At 46.8% G+C, this 22,777-nt stretch overlaps 1 protein-coding gene across 2 annotated transcripts in view; it reads left to right on the top strand.

Moving 5' to 3' along the window:
- Window positions 1–864: 864 nt before the first annotated feature.
- The window catches only part of LOC135921138 (integumentary mucin A.1-like), an 85,082-nt gene continuing 63,169 nt past the window's right edge, over window positions 865–22,777 (top strand). For both annotated transcript variants that reach the window (XM_070536719.1, XM_070536718.1), the window contains exons 1-3: window positions 865–1,075; window positions 10,928–10,966; window positions 22,411–22,449. In XM_070536719.1, coding sequence (XP_070392820.1) covers window positions 1,024–1,075; window positions 10,928–10,966; window positions 22,411–22,449 — 130 coding nt within the window. In that variant the 5' untranslated portion in view covers window positions 865–1,023. The remainder of the gene's footprint in view (window positions 1,076–10,927; window positions 10,967–22,410; window positions 22,450–22,777) is intronic.

Here is a 22,777-nt window from a genome sequence, read left to right as displayed (position 1 = left end):
TAGAAACCTTCCAACTACACGTAACTCTCTAGCTCCACAACAAAGAACTTAATGTTATTCCTCAATCAGCCACCTAATCGTTACACAGAAATATGCTAGTGGTGGAACAGGGCTCATTATTAAACCTTATATGCCTGATCGCATGTTGTGCTCGTTTTATTGAGAATCTGGGGTCACGTGACCCCATCTGTCTTCACCATGAAGACAGATGAGAAACAATCATGGGTACAGCAAGTAGGTGTGAGTAACTTCACTTTTTTGTATCAGTATATTGTCTCAACCGATGTATCAAATAGAGAAGAGTAGTCACACCATGTTTGAAGGTACGTTAATGTAAATGAAAGCTCTGTCCGCGCAAGACACACATCTAAGGTTATTTGATGAACGACTGCAGTTTTATGATGCAGTCATCAAAGGCAAGGTGACAAGTATGTGTGAATTAATTTTTTTGTTAACCTTCGGCAGTCTCTCGGGGAAATGTTTCTTGATTGAAGATAGGCGGTGTCCTAGCTCGTACTTGCTCAAAGAAGTAGACTCACACTTTCAGAAGAAGGCGACGTGGCGCATTTTATTGGCCTGAATCCGTGGCCTTGCGCCGTAGTGTTCAAACAAAAGACAACTACAAGAGTGTGTCGTGGACTGCTTAGCGGAAAGCTGCAAACGAAACGTAGTGGCATTGTCAAACTGCTCCTTTTTGAAAAGATTGACGATGTAGTTTCCCGAAACTTGATAGATAGGATCATTGTTTCATGTCCGAAGTCTTTTAGACGTCGAAGGAGTGATGCTTAAGAAATGTGTACATTGTGAAAGCCTCAGTGACCTGCAATACACAGTACTAGCAGCGGAGGCCGTTACCGAGGCATTGCATTTTTATAGCCTTGCTGCGCAAGTGCCTGACGACACCTGCACGGTTTTGAATGGTCGGAAGGAGACAAAACGAATAGCGTGATAGCTACCCGGAGAGACTCGAATACTGCCGTCTAAAGTGTAAAGATAAGAGTCAACTGGCATCGTACTAATACTATGCATTCGCGTGATGTCGTTTTCGTCTTCTACATTATATCAGGCATTTTGGGTGAGTATATTTATTCTCCAAGAATAGTCAGATGCCTAAGCTAGCACAAAGCTCCATTATTTTCAATTTACCAGAAGGTCTTTCGGCAGTAATTGCTTGCGCAAGCTTGAAGAGAAATATAGTCCGCGCTATATTTGGTGTTTCGGCTACGACAACCTTAATTAATTAAAATGAGGGATTCAAAACAATAGCATATTGCCGTGTTGCTAATTGGTTGATTTACGATGAGCTATGTTTTCACAGAAATTTCAATCTACGAAATTCAAGTAGCTGGCTTATGAACATGTTGCAGTTGATGAATTAAAACCAATGACTGGTTAAGGTTGATCGACTAAGCGGTAGCGCTTAGTTAGCACCACTTCTATTATTCGTCCATAAAGGTTTAAAAAGAAAAACAAACGAGCAACGCCACTGTATTTTCTCGTGTTTAGGCTGAGAATATTCTGAAGGCGTTGCTGGTAAAAACAATACTACTATTATACCACTCCTTTACCACGAACGCTTCTCCATGCTGCTCCATTGAATTATCTCAACATAACGCATTATATACATAACCTTGCAGCCACCACTGTACCTTCCTACTTTCGTTACCGTAATTATATAGTAGCTTTTCTAAAGCACCCATAAATTTCAAAGAACTTGAGATAGTAACTTTTCAACTTATCATAAATTTCAGCATTTTAATATTCAAAAGATCATTGCTGTAGCGAGGCTTTGAACCTTAACGTCCAGTGAGTTCCCATTTGCTTGAAGACCTGCCGAAAAATGACGCTGGTAACTTTCTGAAGTAAAAAATTGCTGATAACTTCACCTTCAAAATAAAAAATACAACTGCCGAACAGTGCAATTCAAGAGACATAGCAGTCACTCTCTAATGACCTGCCCAACTGTGTCTGCCCTGCAATTGGGAACGCTTTACTTGGCTTGGCAATCTGCTAAGCCAGATTGCCAAGAAAGCAATCTGGTTTAGCACGTGTCGATGTGCAGCGGTGTCCAACCAGATTTTACGCTCAGCACAATATTGAAGACGTAGAAGAATCACCTCGCGCGCGAAATACTTGAAGACCACGCAATCCACCAAAGATTCTAATAATAATTATATAATGATTTATTTCCATCAGCATTACATTGATGGAGGGGATGGGAATAAAAGCGATTGACGCTTGACTAAGTTCCCACCCCCCGTACAGCAGGTGAGCAGTGGCATGCGACGGCACCTCTGCCACGACAGCAAATACAAAGTCAATGCATCAGCATTCCGCCAAGTGATGTGACAAATGAGGAGCTCGACTATCTTGAATAACCGATATAGATTTATTCTTTGACTAACCACGTGTGCACTCGCATCAGCACATATGCTCTGTGTATATTTAAATAAATCATATGTTGATACTCTACGTTCGTGTTTGTTTCCTTTCTTGTCCCGTGTTCGTGCAGTTCACCAATCATTCGCGCGCAGTAGTTGCATAGTGGCTATGGTGTTGGGTTGTTAAGCACAAGGTCGCCAGACCGAATCCCGGCCACGGCGGCGGCATTTCGATGGGGGCGAAATGCGGAAACGCCGGCGTACTTAGATTTAGGTGAGTGTTAAAGAACCCCAGGTGGTCCAGCTTTCCGAAGTGCCCCACTGTGGCGTGCCTCATAATCAGTAGGTAGTTTTGGCACCGAAAACATCATTAAATAAAAAAAAGTTCACCCAAAAGGTAATATGCCCCAACAAGTCTAGGTGAAAACCTTTCTTCACATTATTTTAGGATACCTCAGCCTCGCGTTTTCTAAATATTTGGAATTTCTTATGGTTCCCACATTATATGCTTGTCCACGGTTAGATTGAACTGAACTTTTAGACATTGTCACTACGCACATATGTACGGCCATTCAGCACGTAGGAAATGTAACCTTTCAAATATCCCACTTTCAGCAGGAGCACGAGCAATTGCTTGCATTTTCGTGGTATCGGCTCTCCGACAGTCATATGGATATGTTGTGTCCACCTGTTTTAACATCAGCTTTAAGGACTGCACTCAACGCGCTAACAGACTGGCATTTTCACCGCAGTTGTGGAAGCGCTTCGTCAGAAAGTGAAAGGAGGGATACCGGCGAGAGCCGTTCGGGAACAGACCAGCAGGAAATGTCACACTTGTGACTTATATCTTACAGACTTCGCATAAGCTTCAGAAAAGGACGAGTATAGGCATAATATGCCGACTGTGCGGACCTCATGAACCAGTACAATTCTTCTCAGGCAGTCCTGAATTGAAAAGGAAAAAAAGAGAGCATGCTTGTGTGACTTCCCTGTATTACAAGCTAATTTCAAGAGCAGCTGCTTCTCTGATTAGCCTTTAAGATCTAGCTAAATGTCACACATAAATGTGTTCACGAAATATTAACAAGCTGAATCTCCTATTTCATCAAAGACACCGCGGGCGCCACATATACCACATAAGCATGCAGAGAAATGAGGCTCCAGGAAAATGTTGCATAGCTCCTTATACGGCCAGAAATGTCGCAGTTTCACCATGTTAAATCAAGTTTGTCTTCCATTTTAGCAAAAGTGAAATTTTTGTGACGTGCTCTCGGTCGACTGGGCAACATAGCAAATAAGGACTGTGCAATGCGGTGCAGCACTAGATGAGGGAATTACCTACAGTGTCTGCAATTACGGTACACACATTTCTCTTCACGTGGATATAGTGGTAAAAATGTTCCCCCGCAGCTTCTTTTAATGCATACTGCGCAATCAACATCCAAACCAGGTAGGCATGATAAAGAAACCAATAATACCAAGTAGGCGAATAAACAAGACCTTCCTCTTGGTTGCAGCCACAGCTCTCAGAGCATAGCAAACGCAATTCCGTGCTATTCTTAAGATAAGATTGTAGTGCTTCACAGCAATTGCACGCGTAATTTACTGGACACGCCATGATTATCTCAACGCTTTGAGCATACACACGTCACTCATACCTTTGTCTTATGTTCAATAAAGGCAAACCAGGCGGATTCTCATACTGAGGACATGCGGGAAACCTCCTACGAGCAACGTGGAATGCATGAACATAGGTGAAAAACGACGATTCAGTAATAGCATTCAGACCTCATATTTGGACCAGGGGTGTTATATTTCGACAAGCATTACACTTACTGTACCCTGCATCTTCAGAAAATTAGAACTCGGCAACGTCTTTACCGCTTTCGCCACTTGATAAAGAAATTTATTTATAAAGAAATGTTTCACAAAGGCTGTACGCCTCACCTCTTTTCTGTATTTCCCACACATGTTTGATTTCGCATACATGCAAGTGACATACACCCCCGCCTTTTCAACTAAATCTACATTGGTAGTAGCGATAAATTCCCAAATACAGCGCTTATATTCTGCGCCGTTTCTAAAAGAACATAACACACTGGAGGCCTCAAATGCATAATTTACTGTGGAGGTCGTGATTAACCTACACAGTTTTAGCTTATCAGTAGATGATGCTTAAAATTACCTCTATTGCCATCAACTATAAACAAGCTCCGCAGGTGCTGCAGTACGAAAGTAAGAAAATATTCGTGGTTCAGCGATGAAGTTTTCCCACATAAGACATTTAACATGCAATACATTTTGCCAACTGTGAACTTGGGGAGTATTTTGCAACAAGGAAAATATAACCAATAACAACCGTATAATAGTTTCGAGTCCTGGCTGAAAGAATTTTTCGCCAGAACTGTATTTAATTTTGGCGCATTTGCCGAGACAGTGACAGTGGAGATTATCTTCGGCTTGTCAATAAATTATTCTGTTGACGGTCGTATGTCTTCCAAGAAAGAGGACTGAATTATGCGGCATCGTAAAACACCCTGATAACGTTTCACAGCATTCGCATTCGTAAATTATTGGAAATACAGTAACCGACCCGCAAATATAAGTCAGATGCGTTGTTTACTTTATTGAAGACATGAGGTCAACCCACTATGTGCATCAAGGAACGCACGACATGTCACAAGACATGTCGGAGGAGGTAATCTTTTTTTTAAATATCAGTCCCCCCAGGATCCAATACCTTAATTGTCAATTTTAATTCTTCAGAAAGGCCTTTTAAAAGAAAAGAGAACAGCAGCATAATTTTCAGGTGCTATTGATGCGATAATTTAGTTTAAATGTGTGCAGTGGTGGCACGGCTTATTTTTCTTTACACAGGTGAAGTAACAAATATCTTTTTTCAAGCTAGCAAATGCGCACATACAATTCTATTTGCTCAATAATGTGTGACACCTGCAGGTCCCGTATATTGTAACGCTCAATGTCGTTTTTTTTTTCAGCTCTTCATGTATCGCGCTATGTGGCTCCTATCGAAGCAAAACTTTTAATCTGACAAACTCCAAGCTACGTTTAAACTAATGACCAATGGCCATAGCTATGGAAAGTTATATGGGTCATTAGATTAAATGGCTCCAGTGAAGCGGGGTCATAGCGAAAGTGAGGCATACCATGTGAGCGCCTAGAAGCGAAATCAGTGGTACTCAACCGTCAGAAAAACTAAGCCAGTGAGAAACTTGCATTAATCATTTGCTTCATCAAAAGACAAGTTTTTAACAATTGCCGCATGTCCATAAAAAAGTACGCACGAACAGTAATATGGCCTGTTTGCAAGCAAGTGCCTTTAAAAAAAGTTATTCCGCTCATACAGGAGAGTCATTGAGCTGATCATTTCGCGTTAACGCCTTGAGTGATAAGAGATAGAAATTAGTTTGTTGATTCCGGTAACTTGAAATTACACCCTTAAGAATGCCTAATATTAAATGACCAAGCATAGGCGTGAACACGCCTACGCTTGAGCGGGATTACGCCTTGACTATGGCGATGGCATCCACCATAAGACGAAGCGAAAAATAAGTTCTAGCGTAATATCATAAGAAGTCAACAAACACTGACAGTCAGTACCACATAGGGGAAATTACTTGTGCTTAATAAATGAAATAAAGAAACGATAAGCAAATGGAAATGAAAGTAGATGAAAAAACAACTTGCCGCAGGTGGAGAACCATCCCACAACCTTCGCATTTCGCGTGCGATGCTCTACCAATTGAGGTTCCGCGGTGCCATTTTCCCATCCACGTTCTTGGGTATTTATGTTTCCTAGTAGAAGCCTGGGAGTGTTAGCCAGCGCCACTACTCATAGACCTTGACGGTGGATGTGGAGCACCCCTTCTGCCGCAGGCGTCACGAGAACGTGATGTTTTTGGGTGAAGGCAACCGGTCAATATAACCAGGCATTCTAGCTGAAGGCATGAATGATACGGGATTCGAGATGGGAAAACGGCGCCACGGTTCCTCAATTTGTAGAGCATCGCACGCGAAATGCGAACGTGGTGGGATCCCACCTGCGGCTAGTTGTTTTTTCATCCACTTTCAATTCCAATATTTCATCGTTTTTTATTTCATTTATTAAGCACAGATAATTTGCCCCATGATGTCCTGGCTATCGGTGTTCGTTGGCTTCTTATGATATGACTAATAAAAATTGGGTCCCTTTGTTTTACCCCCTATCTTCAAGTTCTAGCATAAGCACGATAACGTTCTGTTTTTTTTAGAAATCAGGAAAGATTACAGCTCCTCCAGTGTTGTAGTAAGTGGCACGTCGTTTCAAAAAGGCGCGTTTTTTTTCAAACTTTCGGTCGCCGACATATAACTAACCTTTCGAACATGTTTATATTGCCCTGCACCTATGGTGATAATCCGCAGAAGGTCCAGCCATGCACATTTAAAGTATTTCCACTCAAAACACACAACATGCTCCCAATATTCACCAATCGTAGTTACGATGTGATGAAGAGTTCTCTCGAGACCTTCAGAAGCGTAGCGGATAACTGCCATAAAACGGTTTTGAATACTTGATCAATACATTTAACGAAGGCTCCAATAACTCACTTTGGAAACTGTGCTGGCGCATTACGCATGAAACACTTAAGGCCTTCCTTGAGAATGTGTACCTTATAGCACGGTAGGTTCTATTGCAATCGCAATTGTACGGACACTCCAGGCACAATCTTGCCGCCATTGCCACTGGGCCTCGTACGCTGTATGTGCGAGTGAAAGCACGCGAAGGAAGCCGACGATCGCGGCTCAATCTCACGCGTCCACGGGAGAAAAGAGGGGAGGAAATGCGCCATCTTCCGTCGCGCACATGGCGCCGGGGAGAGAAGGGAGGTGGACGGGCATTGTACTTCGGCGGCAACTGCGCATTGTGCGGTTGCGCGCGGGCTATCTTGAAAGCGATCTGCTTTAGGGGCCGAATCTAAGTGCTTCGACGGCTGACACATTTGTGCGTGCTCTGTTTTCACCGCTCACTTTGCGCTGAAGCGATAGACAACAGCGTTTTCAGTCATTGTCCGCTGTCATCGAGTATGATGTGTTCATGCTTCCCTGTATGTGCTGACGCCATATTTCTTAATTTAGAATGTAATGTAACCAAGAGTATGCGGCCGATAAAACTGCGATCCTTACTTCGTATATCTGTTTACGCATTCGTATCTCAATCGATCGTTTATCTATCGAAACTACGACTTCTTTCAAGGCATGAGGCCAACTTCGTAGGCGTTTCGTAAATACGCATGTAAAGCTCTAGAACTCATCAGTGAGTAAGGTTGCACATAAGTGGCAATTCTACTCCCCACTTCCAACTTTCGGTAAGGTCACCCTTAACGTAGGCCCCATACTTCGTATGTATACATTGCCTGTATCCATTAGGTTTTCTACGGTGGTTGGTAAGTTTGCAGCGTTTCATACAACGTCTCTAAGTAGTCCGATAACAAACGGTTTAGAAATTTTCATTGGGTTTATAATTATTCCCTCCACTCGAATAAGCTTTCCTGCCTGTGAGTTCAAAGATACTCTACGTTGCTCTAAATAGATGCTATGCAAAATACTTCATATTACCACGGAGATAACACTTTGGAGCGTTTCTTGTAGACGAACAGCTTTGCTGTAAATGTAAACCTGCAGTAATAAGCACGTGTATCGGCATGTGGAGTGTGCAGTGGAGGTAAATTGCTAATGTTCGTCATGATGTGCAAGTGATATATGTAGGGCCTTGCTCGTCTAGCCTTGTCCTTCAGTGCGGTAGCCAGAGGTTCGTAAGGGCGCAATGCCAACTGTGACAAGCGAGGTACGTCCCTTTTGTGCAGCGCACGGATGCGCTAATCTGATTATGGGTGCTAACGACAACTGTGACAACGCGAAATTTCGTCAACCCACGAAGAAGAACCTCGTTGGCTACTCTCATCCAGTAGACCTATTCTTCGATGTGACATACGCGCGCCAGCGTATGAACCAACGCTACGAAGCTCTCTAATGCAAAAAGCCTTTAACTGCAGCGCCGATAATCTATATCGAATTGATAACCTTATGGAGCTAGACAATATACCAATGGCTATGCAGGCGAAAACTTCTGAACTAGAAATTTGCCTCAATAAAGCTAAGCTCTAAGTCAGGATGGAACAAGAAGAAAAACCACTAGAGAGAGTAATGATACACTCAGCCCGCCATTAACAAGGCTTACACGATTATTGAAATCCGGTATAAAGTCACAGTGTCAATAAATATATATGAAGAACTCAGGAGCAGATATATAACCTATCGCCTATCAGGGACCACGGCACGTTTTTTTTTTTATGTGTGCCACCGTCAGAGATGCTGTCGCACTGTGAAGCCGATGCATAGAGCCGCGGCCGCTTACTTCACGGTCCGCACGTACGGTTCTTTCGCTCGAAGCACGGTTGAGAGCACTGCAATGCAATAGCGCATCAGAGCAGTCAAGAGGCTTTTAACAACGGAGATGTTAAAGCTTTCGTTCCATCGTGGAGGTTACCAGAAAATTCATCACAGCTATGCGCCGCCTCGCTTTGCCTAGCAACCATCTGCGATAGTGCCGAGCCACGTAACCTCCTCGTTATCCACGCGCGTAGGGCGGAGTCGGGACGTCACAGGCAAGTAAAAGCTCGGGCCAGCGCGGCGACACACTTCTCGCCTCCTGTGCTCCGCGTGTTCGGGCTGCTGACACGGGAAGACGGAAGAAAATCCGGATGCCCGAAGAAGAAGAAGCGGCTTACTAGGAAGAGGCCATACTGCCAAGCGAGAAGCGATGCGTCGCCGCCGAGCTGATCCTGAACATGGCGCCGAAGCTGCGACGTCAAATTCAGTGACGCCGACTCGAGCATCCCCAGTTTCAGTTCAGGGAACGCGAGAGTGGGTGCCTGAACGCTCGACTTTCCCGCGAAAGAGTCCCGGCTTGCGACTGCTCGAAAGCTTCAAGCGTCAAGCCCGCCGAGAAAGGGGGGTGCGAACGGCCGATTCCAGCGCGAATTTCTGGGCATAGAGTTTGAGCACTGCTGTCGCCTCTGTGACCTACAAGGAAGCTCGGCGCGCGGCTCAGCGGCACTACGATAGACGAAGGAGAGCCGATCCTGTCCATCGCGACGAGGCCGCCGGCGGCAAGCGCCGTCGCCGAGACGAGAATCCCGTGTTCCGGGCCGGAGACAATGAACGCTGCCGAGTGAATGCTCGGCGCCGCCGCGAATCGGTTCCGGGCCTGGGCGTCACCACGAACTTCCAACGCCAAGCCCGCAAATCCTTGGGAGGTGCGAACGACCGCAGCGTGAATTCCTTGACATAGAGCTCGGGCATAGCTGCCGCGTCAGTGGCCGGTTCTTGTTCGACGTGAATCTCTCCATGGTGAGCTCGGTGCGGAACTTTGAACACAGGAGCTCTGCCTTGCATGTGCTTCGCGAAGCTTTCCCCGACGCCATCGACCACGACGGCGACCACGACGACGGTCGGTCGTCAAGGACGAGGACCGGATCGAGATGATGACGACTGGTACTGAAGCACTGTACATGATGAATCCACGCACTGTGGATTGTATGCTTGTGACTTGCTAGATCTTGTGTGGCTCACCGGCCTGGCCATGTATGACATCTCAAAAACTTGGCGAAGCTTAGTATCAGCATAATTAAGCCATGCATAACCTCGTAAGACTCAGCAACATCTAGCTATGCTTGGTATGAGCCTAGCCAAGCCATGCATAACCTCGCAAAGCTTATAAAAACCTAGCAATACTTAGTAAAAGCTGGAACTATCTCCGCTGTGACCCGCCCTTATCCCACTAGTGCAAACTGCCTACATTTTTTTTTATTTTATATTTAGTGGGTTTTGTTTACACTCCGGAAAAAAATCACCACATAGCATGTACGTTGTCATAATAAGCTTGATGATGCTTTTTTTTCTGAATCGCCTCTACAAAGTGATGAAACACACATTGCCCTAAACTAAATAATAAATGATTTGCATATTTGATCTTAGGTAACGAACTAATTAAGCGAGTTATAAAATGTATTCGAAGGAACACAACATGACGGCAAACCATATGTTATGGGTTTCATTCAGGTGCTGTTAACCACTTTTCTTACAGCCTAGGTTCAAATTACGAGAAGCACCCTTTATGGTACCTCCCGCTTTTGCCTGAGCTATGGCTCCCAGTATTTGTAAAAAAAAATTACGTGCTAGAGCTACGATACGGTAACACATTGAGAGGGCGTCGGATAGGAATCATCACAACAATATTGTCTTCCACTTGAGAGCGAAAAAAAACTTAAAGCTTAAAGCTCTGGGCAAGAAGCAGTCATTTACCGAGAAACTGTGCCAATTCATTACCTCACCTAATATAATGTTGAATATCCTTTTGTGTCTTCTTTGAATACTTATCTAATGCTCCTGTTTTTATTCGAAATACACTGCTTATTGCTTGCGAAGTGAGTATGCGATTTCGACTGACTCTTCTTTAATTGTATTTACTGGTTATCGATTTACAGAGAACACAACTAACGCTCAAGAAGTGGAGCCTGCGCCAAGTAAGTTAAGCAATTTGTAGGCACTTTTTTGTTTATCTGTTCGGGCATTTTCGACTACTGTTTATACTTTTTGCTTTATTTGTGAATGCGGCGTTCTTTTGTCAGGACGATAGCACGGGGCAGGAACACACTGCACTGCTGCTTCGAATGAAAAATAATTATAACTGAGCTTCCTATTTCATTTCTGTTATTATCACTTTGTTAGGCCGAAGCCATAACAAAAAGCAGTGCGGGGGGACAAATAAATGAGTGTAATGTGGTTGCCAATAAAAAAGTCGGCAGATCCCACGCACTGTGGGAATCGATGTTATGCGAAGAAGTATGCGACGAAGCTAACAAATTAACGAAAAGATCATGACAGCACCAAGCAGTAGGAGATATTCATGTCCTGGCCGTTTGTCGTTTTTCATACCCTTTTGTCATACTAAGCCAATTTTTCGACAAGTGCACTTGTGTTCTTCATGCCCTTGAAGAAGACAAGTTCACTTGTCGAAACGTTGGCTCCTGCTTTCACCTTGTTCTCATTCTGCTCAATGTCTTTAATTTCCATCTCCCGCCTTCCCCGTGTTAAGCCAATTTTTGTACATATGCCAAGTTACCTAATCAACCATGAGAGCTCCAAGGCGTAGGTGGCTGTTTCATTATCTACATGACGCAGATGTCAGGAAATTCATGTCGTGTTCTATCATGTATGCTCGTCATACACTTTTGTCACACTATGCCAATTTTGTGACATAACAAGTTAACGAAGCGACAGTGAGAGCACCAAAACTAAGGCGGCTGTTCCATGACCTACATAACACGCGCGTCATGTCATTCATGTCGCGGTCCATCATTTATGTTCGGCATACACTCTTGTCTTACTACGCCAATTTTTGTACATACCAAGTTAACGAAACGACCATGAGAGCTCCAAGACGTAAGCGGTTGTTTCACGACCTACATGACACGCATGTCGTGACATTCTTGTGGTGGCCAATCGTTTATGTTTGTCATACACTATCGTCATACTATGCCAAATTTGGTACATACCAAGTTAACGAAACGACCATGACAATAGCAAGACTTAGGCGGCTGTTACATGACCGACATGCCACACATATCATGGCATTCATGTTATGGCCCATCATTTATGTTCGTCATACACTCTTCTCTTACTATGCCAATTTTGGTACATATCAAGCTAACGTAACATAGACGGGGGCGGCTGCTCATGACCTACATGACACGCATGTAATCACCTATAATTCAGATTTGTCATACACTCTTGTTATACTATGCCAACTTTGGTACATATAATGACGTAGGCGGCTTTTCCATGACCTACATGACACGCATGCCATGTCCTATCATTTATGTTCTTCATATGCTCTTATACTATGCCAGTTGGCGTACATACCAAGTAAGCGAAAGGAGCATTAGGGCACCAAGACATAGGCGGCTGTTTCCTGACCTGCATGACACAAATATTGTAATATTCATGTCATCAGCGTCATTTATGTTCGCGATACACTGTTGTCATACTACGCCAATTTTCGTACATAGCAATTTAACAATACGACCATGATAGCACCAAGGCGTAGGCGGCTCGACAGACAGACAGACAGACAGACAGACAGACAGACAGACAGACAGACAGACAGACAGACAGACAGACAGACAGACAGACAGACAGACAGACAGACAGACAGACAGACAGACAGACAGACAGACAGACAGACAGACAGACAGACAGACAGACAGACAGACAGACAGACAGACAGACAGACAGACAGACAGACAGACAGACAGACAGACAGACAGACAGACAGACAGACAGACAGACAGACAGACAGACAGACAGACAGACAGACAGACAGACAGACAGACAGACAGACAGACAGACAGACAGACAGACAGACAGACAGACAGACAGACAGACAGACAGACAGACAGACAGACAGACAGACAGACAGACAGACAGACAGACAGACAGACAGACAGACAGACAGACAGACAGACAGACAGACAGACAGACAGACAGACAGACAGACAGACAGACAGACAGACAGACAGACAGACAGACAGACAGACAGACAGACAGACAGACAGACAGACAGACAGACAGACAGACAGACAGACAGACAGACAGACAGACAGACAGACAGACAGACAGACAGACAGACAGACAGACAGACAGACAGACAGACAGACAGACAGACAGACAGACAGACAGACAGACAGACAGACAGACAGACAGACAGACAGACAGACAGACAGACAGACAGACAGACAGACAGACAGACAGACAGACAGACAGACAGACAGACAGACAGACAGACAGACAGACAGACAGACAGACAGACAGACAGACAGACAGACAGACAGACAGACAGACAGACAGACAGACAGACAGACAGACAGACAGACAGACAGACAGACAGACAGACAGACAGACAGACAGACAGACAGACAGACAGACAGACAGACAGACAGACAGACAGACAGACAGACAGACAGACAGACAGACAGACAGACAGACAGACAGACAGACAGACAGACAGACAGACAGACAGACAGACAGACAGACAGACGCGAATCGCCGAACGCTGCAAGCAAGCTTTCCTCTTTAAGCAAGCGTTGATGTGCTTGAAAGCGCAAACTTGCTGCAAGAAGGAAATATAGGAAGTGTTTCTCTTTTGATGCCGTAAACAACAGAGGAATTACCTAGCACATGTATAGCTGGAACCCTCTTTGCTGCCGGCACGGAGAGGGAGAGGCGGCAGAAGAGGAGGGCTGTCTTTACCGATCGCCTAAGGCCAGCATGTTAATCTTCAGACGCTTGAAACCTCTCGCGCGAATGTAAGTGCTTGAAGGACCAGCCGCGTTCACTTATGCGAGGAGCTCTGTCGCGCTTCACAAACGATGTTACGAAAGCATACTCTATGTCTATGTGGAGCCGAGCTATACACTCGGACTGTCACACGTTCCCTAATTTCTCACTGTCTCTGAGCGAACTACCACAAAAACACAATTCTCGTTGTGCACAAGCATCGGACAAACTAAGAGAGAATGCTGGTAAGTAAAGAATACTGCGGCATGCATAAATAAGAAAAACTGAGTCACCGGAGTACTTTTATGTCATTGAGGGGGAAAGCATGAGAAAAACCTTGAAATATGCCGCAGGCCATCTTAATTCATTTTATTTCACCCTAATCCACTTTATTTCACATTGAAACATGTTGTTTCAAGTAAATTAACTTTTCTCAAGCTTAGGTCCCCTTACTATAATATCGCAACTCCATTCCACCTAAGTGTTCCTTCATCTACTATAATTTACTTTAAGTGTTAATAATTACTCATAATTACTACTAATTACCGTTAGTATACTATGTACTAACTTCTTTATTTCTTCTTATTTCATGCGTGATCCTGATGACGTCACCGGCTCCCCATTGGTGGCGCCATCACGTGCCCTATAAATCACGCACTTGGCCACACGTTTGTTCAGACAGATGGCTGCGAGGAGATCTGTGCAATGACGCATGTACTAGGCACACTTTTAGGAATCTACAATCGTGGATCAGCTCTGGCGTCGAGGAAGCGTGTTCGTCCCGCATCCCAGTGGCCTGGGTTCGATTCCCCTCAGAATGAAATTTACCTATTTTTAATGCAAAAGCATTATACGCTCCATTACCCAAATCCGGCGTTGTAGCCGGCGCCGTGACCGAATGATGGTAACAGAAATGGCCGTGAAACCACAAAAAAAAAAATGAGAACTCAGTGCACTTCCGCTCTGTGAAGAAGGATGACCAGCGAAGCTGTATATGTGGGCCCCTTAATGGCGAACTGCACCTTTGCCGCCGGTCAACCTGGCACTCGCTATCTTCGAGACCGGCCCACGAATGGGGAGTTCTTAATGGCTGCTTCATCTCCACCGCGGCTCGACCCGGCACTTCACTATCTTCGGGATCGGCCCACGTAAGGGTGGGCTTAACGCCTGCTGCACCTCTTCCGACCCGTTAACACTACCCGCAATATAACTGTAGCTCTTAGTGGAAATGAAGGTCGCCATGTGTCAATAAGAAGTGAATAAATGCGAAAGGATATGCCATGAGAAGGCATCGTATTCAACGCTAATCATTTATCGACCTTTGCGTATGTATTTAGCATAAAGGAAAGGCTGCTGAATGTTGGTAATGCACTCTGATATTCCTGTGCTACTGCGTACACTGGCAAGTAGTGACCATAGAGCACTCCTAATGATGTGTCAACTGTCAGTGATTTAAGTCTATGTGCTGTTCAAGGCTGGTGATACAGGCTTTATTGTAGTACAATTTCCAGTAAACTAAATCTACGTGCCCTTAACACGCACGTAGATTTCCGCCCGATAACTAAGACGATACATAAGCTAGCTGTCTTAGGGAAACAAGGCGAATATGCAGATTTCACCTGTTAACTGCGGAGTTCCTCGGCATAATGATGGCATGAACTTGTAAACCGTAAATCAGGCCGTGAATCATACAGCGTAAAAAATACTTTCCTGGTGTCACTGAAACGAATCGATTTTTTTGTTTCTTCTAACATCTTTCATGAATTGATTGCAATTTTATTTGTGACGCAATTGCTCTACGTTGCAATATATTATTAAAATTCTCGCTCCCGTATTACCAAGCACATCAATAAATATCTGAATGAAACTCGCATGCCCTTGTTAGAATTGCTTACGTGTGCCGTGGGAGCTATATATCTCAGTTTCAGCAAACCAGCTTGTCTCCACGACACCACAATCTTCGACGGCCTTGCCACTGTGCTAGTGCAGAGGGGCAACAGAACAAAATAAGGGACAGTGAAGTAATTCGCGGTTAGTGTCGGCAATTATACAGTGCTGAACCTGAGTGGGTTGTGCGTTCCCCCCTGAAGTCAGGTGAATCTGCGTAATGTGCATCTTCAAGATCAAATAGATTACAAGTAGTTATAGGGGCGCTTTACTTAAAGGTAGTAAAAATATTTTTCGTTGAATATGAGACCACAAGAAAAAGAGTCTGCACATTATATTTTGGCCATTGGGTCAAAACTTAATTTCTTTAAGCACTGGCTATTGTAATCATAGCCACATATTGTCACGTGGTAGTGACGGTGAAGAAAGAAGCAGTACGGTGGAATACAAAACTAGCTTTTATTGGGCGAACCTGTGCCCACAAAACAGGCTACACTTATAGCACAACGAAAGCGGCGAACACAGTCGGCGATCGGCGAAAATCTCATCTGCGGGTCAAGCGGGTCGGCTTTTATAGAGCAGTCGTCGAATGTTCCAGATTAATCGTTCGGAACCGCGTGCCTTCCACAAAGTTCTACACCATTCGCGTCAGGTGATGAAATCAGATAACATAAGTCTCGGCGACAAGAGACAGCGGATAGAAGCATCGATAACTTTCCAGAAACTTCGGATACATGCAGGCGCGTCCCATGCTGCGCGATTACATTTGTTAGGCGGCGAAACGTGGTTGCCCGATAAAGATAAGTACACGTGTCAATACCCCCCTCTTAAAAAGCATCGAGCCGATGCTGTATACAAACGAGAGTAATAAAGAAAAACACCCGTAGCAAAGAAAACAAAATAAGGAAGTTTGTCAGCGTCCGTAAAAGGGTTTCAGACGCACCACGTGGACCACTTCATATCGTGCGCGGCGCCGCTGTGAATGCGAAATTCCGTCGGGCATGACCTCATAGTCCAGTGCGCCAATACGTCGAATGACCTTGTAGGGTCCAAAATAGCGACGCAATAGTTTCTCACTCAGTCCTCGTCGGCGTATCGGTGTCCAAACCCAAACACGGCCACCGGGCTGGTACTCGACGAAGCGTCGTCGGAGGCTGTAGTGTCGGCTGTCGGTCCTCTGCTGGTTCTTGATTCGCAGGCGGGCGAGCTGTCGGGCTTCTTCGGCTCACTGGAGGTAGGTACGGACGTCAATGTTCTCCTCGTCAGTGACGTGAGGCAGCATGGCGTCGAGCGTCGTCGTCGGCTTCCTGCCGTAGACCAGCTTGAACGGCGTGATCTGTGTTGTTTCTTGTACCGCCGTGTTATAAGCGAATGTTGCGTACGGCAGGACGGCATCCCAGGTCTTGTGTTCAACGTCGACGTATATCGTTAGCATGTCGGCGAGGGTCTTATTCAGCCGCTCCATAAGACCATTCGTCTGCGGGTGCTAAGCCATTGTCCTCCTGTGCCTTGTCTGACTGTATTTCAGAATGGCTTGTGTGAGCTCCGCTGTAAAGGCCCTTCGTCGGTCGATGATGAGGGCTCCTGGGTCGCCATGTCGCAGCAGGATGTTTTCGACAAAGAATTTCGCCACTTCGGCTGCGCTACCTTTCGGCAGTGCTTTTGTTTCAGCGAAGCGGGTGAGGTAGTCCGTCGCCACGACGATCCACTTATTTCTGGTTATTGACGTCGGAGAAGGTCCCAGCAAGTCCGTCCCGACCTGCTGGAATGGTTGGCAAGGAGGCTCGATTGGCTGTAGTAATCCGGCTGGCCTTGTCGGCGGTGTCTTGCGTCGCTGACAGTCTCGGCATGTTCTGACGTAACGGGTGACGTCGGCGGTCAGGCGCGGCCAATAATACTTTTATTGTATCCTCGATAGTGTCCGGGAAAATCCGAGGTGTCCAGCGGTCGGATCGTCATGTAGGGCGTGCAATACTTCTGGACGAAGTCCTGACGGGACAACAAGAAGGTAATTGGCGCGGACTGGTGAGAAGTTCTTCCTCACGAAGATAATCCGCGCTTAAATGCCCTGGGGACAACGTCGGTGTGCCCTTCCAAATAATCGACGAGGCCTTTAAGTTCCGGGTCCGCTCGTTGTTGTTCGGCGAAGTCTTCCGCGCTTATTATTCCAAGGAAGGCGTCGTCATCCTCGTCATCTTGCGGCGGCGGGTCAATGGGGGCGCGTGATAGGCAATCGGCGTCTGAGTGTTTTCGTCCGGACTTGTATGTTACAGTGATGTCGTATTGTTGTAGTCTGAGGCTCCACCGTGCCAGCCGTCCTGAGGGATCCTTTAAATTCGCTAGCCAACACAATGCGTTATGGTCGCTGACGACTTTGAATGGCCTGCCATATAGGTAAGGGCGAAATTTCGCTGTAGCCCAAACGATGGCGAGGCATTCCTTTTCGTCGGCTTTTGACAACGACCGGCTAGCGTAAGCTATCACGTGTTCATGTCCATCTTTTCTCCGGACCAGGACGGCGCCGAGGCCTAGGCTACTGACGTCAGTGTGGATTTCGGTATCGGCGTGCTCGTCGAAGTGCGCAAGTACGGGCGGCGACTGCATGGGTCGTTCGAGTTCTTGAAATGCCTCGGCCTGCGGAGTTTCTCACTTGAACTCGACGTAACATTTAGTTAGCTGCGTCAGCGGCTCAGCGATGCGTGAAAACTTCTTGACAAATCGCCTGTAGTAGGCACACATGCCAAGAAATCTACGCACTGCCTTCTTGTCGATGGGCTGTGGGAACTTTGCTATGGCAGCTGTCTTCTGTGGGTCGGGGCGGACTCCAGATTTGCTGATGACGTGGCCTAAAAACGGAAGCTCCTCGTAAGCGAAGCGGCACTTTTCTGGCTTCAGAGTAAGTCCTGATGACCTGATGGCCTCTAGTACTGTTGCCAGCCGTCTAAGGTGAACGTCGAAATTTCCGGCGAAGACGACGACGTCATCCAAGTATACGATACAGGTCTGCCACTTCAATCCTGCTAAACCCGTGTCCATCACGCGCTGGAACGTTCCAGGCGCCGAGCACAGTCCGAATGGCATAACCTTGAACTCGTAGTTAGGCCGTCAGGGGTGATGAAGGCGGTCTTTTCGCGATCTCTTTCGTCGACTTCTATTTGCCAATAGCCAGACTGGAGGTCCATGGACGAGAAGTATTTAGCGTTGCAGAGCCGATCCAATGCGTCGTCTATCCGTGGGAGGGGGTATACGTCCTTCTTCGTGATCTTGTTCAGACGACGATAATCGGCGGAGAAACGTAGGGTTCCGTCCTTTTTCTTTACCAGAACAACAGGTGATGCCCACGGGCTTTTCGATGGCTGGATGATGTCGTCGCGCAGCATTTCGTCGACTTGTTCTCTTATAGCTTCACGTTCTTGCGCCGAAACTCGGTAAGGGCTCTGACGGAGTGGTCGAGCGCATTCCTCGGTGATTATGCGATGCTTGACGACTGGTGTTTGTCGAATCCTTGATGACGTCGAAAAGCAGCCTTTGTATCGTCGGAGCAGACTTCTGAGCTGCTGTTGCTTAATCATAGGGAGATTTGGATTAATGTCTTAGTCTGGTTCGGGAACCATGGTCGTCGGGGTAGATGCGGCGGAATCCGAGAGGACAAACGCATTACTTGTTTCCAGAATTTTCTCGATGTACGCGATCGTCGTGCCCTTGTTGATGTGCTTGAACTCCTGGCTGAAGTTTGTCGGCAACACTTCAGTTTTCCCTCCAAGCAGTCAAGCGATCCCTCTTGCGACGCAAATTTCACGGTCTAGCAGTAGATGTTGGTCACCTTCAATGACGCCTCCTACGTCAGCGGGTGTTTCGGTGCTGACCGAAATAACAATGCTGCAGCGAGGCGGGATGCTCACTTCATCTTCGAGCACACTTAAGGCGCGGTGACTACGGGGGCTCTCCGGCGGCATTGCTTTATCTTCCGACAGCGTTACTGACTGAGATTTCAGGTTGATGATTGCGTCGTGTTGGCCCAGGAAGTCCATACCGAGAATGACGTCTCGGAACACTGTTGGAGGATAACGAAGGTGGCAGGGTAAGTCCGGTCATGAATGGTTATTCGTGCCGTGGAGATCCCAGTCGGCGTGATGAGGTGTCCTCCAGCGGTGCGAATCTGAAGGCCTTCCCATGCGGTCTTAACTTTCTTCAACTGGGCGGCGGTGTGTCCACTCATTACCGAGTAATCGGCCCCTGTGTCGACTAAGGCAGTGACTGCGTGGCCGTCGAGAAGCACGTCGAGGTCGGTTGTTCTTTGTCTGGCATTGCAGTTAGGTCTTGGCGTTGGATCACGGCTGCGTCGTGCTGAACAGAAGTTTGAACGTCGCGTCGTCAAGTCGTCTTTCGTCGGTGTAGTTTTGGCTTCCAGACTTCGTAGCGACGGCGGCGTGTCGTTATGTCGTCGAGATGGTCTCTTCGTCGTCTTCGTCGGCGGCGGAGGATTTTCGTCAGTTCGACGAACAGCAACCGCACCTCCATCGGTTGCTGCTTTTAGTTTTCCGGATATGGGCTCGCAGAGCGGCCCCGGGCTGGGCCAGTGTATGCACGGCGCTGCGGCGACAGGTAGCGGCCTGGTGACGGCGAACGGGACGGTCATCGAGAGTTCCACTGAGTGGCGGCTAGATAATGGGCAATGTCACGTGGGCGCTCCCCAAGCTGTGGACGCGCCGCGTCGACGGCGAACCCTCTCAGTCCCATGTCGCGGTATGGGCATCGGCGGTACACATGGCCGGCTTCTCCGAAGTGATAGCAGAGCGGGCGGTGGTCGGGGGCTCGCCTAATGTCCGTCTTCCTCGCATAGGTGCGCTGGGCGACGGGTGGGCGCGCTGGCGGCGGCGGCGGTGGACGACGGAATTGCGGTGTTGCAGGACCTTGGCGCGGTCGCGCAGGGGGGCCTTGACGGCGAGCGACGGCGGCGGCGTAGGTCATTGCTTCCGGCTGCGGTGGTTCTGGTTGCACCTCAGGAACTCCAAGGGATCGGTGCACCTCTTCTTTCACGATGTCGGTGATAGAGGCCACTTGAGGCTGCGACGAAGGCAAGACCTTGCGCAGTTCTTCGCGCACAATGGCCCTGATGGTCTCGCGCAGATCGTCCGTGGCCAGTGATTGAATTCCTGCGTAGTGGGTAGAGCTTGTGCGGCGGTTGAATTGCCGGTTCCGCATTTCGAGTGTCTTCTCTATGCCCGTGGCCTCGCGAAGGAACTGTGCTACGGTCGTCGGTGGGCTTCGTACCATTGCGCCGAAAAGTTCTTCCTTCACACCACGCATGAGTAGGCGTATTTTCTTTTCCTCGGCCATATCCCGGTCGGCGTGGCGGAACAGACGGCTCATTTCTTCCGTAAAGATGGCAACGTTGTCATTTGGTAGCTGCCCTTGGGCGTCCAGCATAGCTTCGGCCCTTTCCTTGCGCACGATACTTGTAAAGGTGCGCAGGAAGCCCCTACGGAACAGGTCCCACGTTGTCAAGGTCGACTCCCTGTTCTCAAACCAAGTTCTGGCGGCGTCTTCTAAGGCGAAGTAGACATGCCGCAGCTTGTCGTCGGAGTCCCAGTTGTTGAATGTCGCGATCCGTTAGTAGGTTTCCAGCCATGATTCCGGGTCTTCGAATGTTGAACCGCGGTACGTTGGAGGCTCCCTGGGCTGCTGCAGCACGATTGGGGACGCTGGGGCTGCCATTGGGGTTTCCTTGGCCACAATCTTCTTGGTCTTCTCAGGTAGAAGTCCGTGTTCCGGGGACAGCTGTTGAAGGCGGCGGCTTGCTCGATGTTCCGGGATGGCGCTGGTGTTGTCTTTGCGGTCCGGGCTTGGATTACGGCTTGTCGGGGGCGTCCGGTGCATGGACGTAAAGTACCTTCACCAGATGTCACGTGGTAGTGACGGTGAAGAAAGAAGCAGTACGGTGGAATGCAAAACTAGCTTTTATTGGGCGAACCTGTGCCCACAAAACAGGCTACACTTATAGCACAACGAAAGCGGCGAACACAGTCGGCGATCGTCGAAAATCTGATCTGCGGGTCAAGCGGGTCGGCTTTTATAGAGCAGTCGTCGAATGTTCCAGACTAATCGTTCGGACCCGCGTGCCTTCCACAAAGTTCTACACCATTCGCGTCAGGTAATGAAATCAGATAACATAAATCTCGGCGACAACAGACTGCGGATAGAAGCATCGATAACTTTCCAGAAACATCGGATACATGCATGCGCGTCCCATGCTGTGCGATTACATTTGTTAGGCGGCGAAACGTGGTTGCCCGATAAAGATAAGTACACGTGTAACACGTGATATAGAGCAGCCATCTTAATTGATCACGCTAGGGGAACTTATGTCTTTATAGGAACCATATACAAGTCACAAAACTGATGCTTTACAAGCAACCCCTAAGAAAACCTTTTTCCCTTTATCCCGGCCATGGCGGCCGCATTTCGATGGGGGCGAAATGCGAAAAAACCTGTGCACTTAGATTTAGGTGCACGTTAAAGATCCCCAGGTGGTCGAAATTTCCGGAGTCCGTGCCTCATAAGCAGCAAGTGGTTTTGACAGGTAAAACCTCATAATTCAATTATTTTTAACCTTTCCGTTACAATTTAGGATCTTATTACAAAGGGTTTTGCTTATACTAATTTTGGTAAAAACTCCGTAGGACATGGTGCGAAGAAATAAACTCATTTAATAATATAATTCAACTCTGCAACTACTTTTCAGACAATACAGCACTTGAGGAAAAAACAGAAACCCAATCTGGTAAGTTAACTTGACAATTCGTCATACTTTCTATTGCAAATTCCAAGAATGCACATAATTAAAAGCATACGCCTATTGAGCCCTGAACTTCATTCACGGTCTAGCTATGAAATTGTCAGGATGCAACTTTTGGAACAAAACGCCCGCCGAGAATTTTCATGACACATTTATGGCACACTGTCACTGCTGACAGATATTTCTTTTTCTTTAAGTTTGGAGAAGTAACTTTTTCTCTCCACGTGGAACGTATCAAACTTTCAGCCAATAAAAGAAAATAATATGATCTTTTTAGTTTCTTCTACAATACAGTATTTTGTTCATAGATATC

This window comes from Dermacentor albipictus, chromosome 3 (genome assembly GCF_038994185.2).
Source record: "Dermacentor albipictus isolate Rhodes 1998 colony chromosome 3, USDA_Dalb.pri_finalv2, whole genome shotgun sequence".
NCBI classification, from domain to species: domain Eukaryota; kingdom Metazoa; phylum Arthropoda; class Arachnida; order Ixodida; family Ixodidae; genus Dermacentor; species Dermacentor albipictus.
Note: the sequence above shows the minus strand (reverse complement) of the source record. Positions and strands in the feature narration are given on the sequence as shown.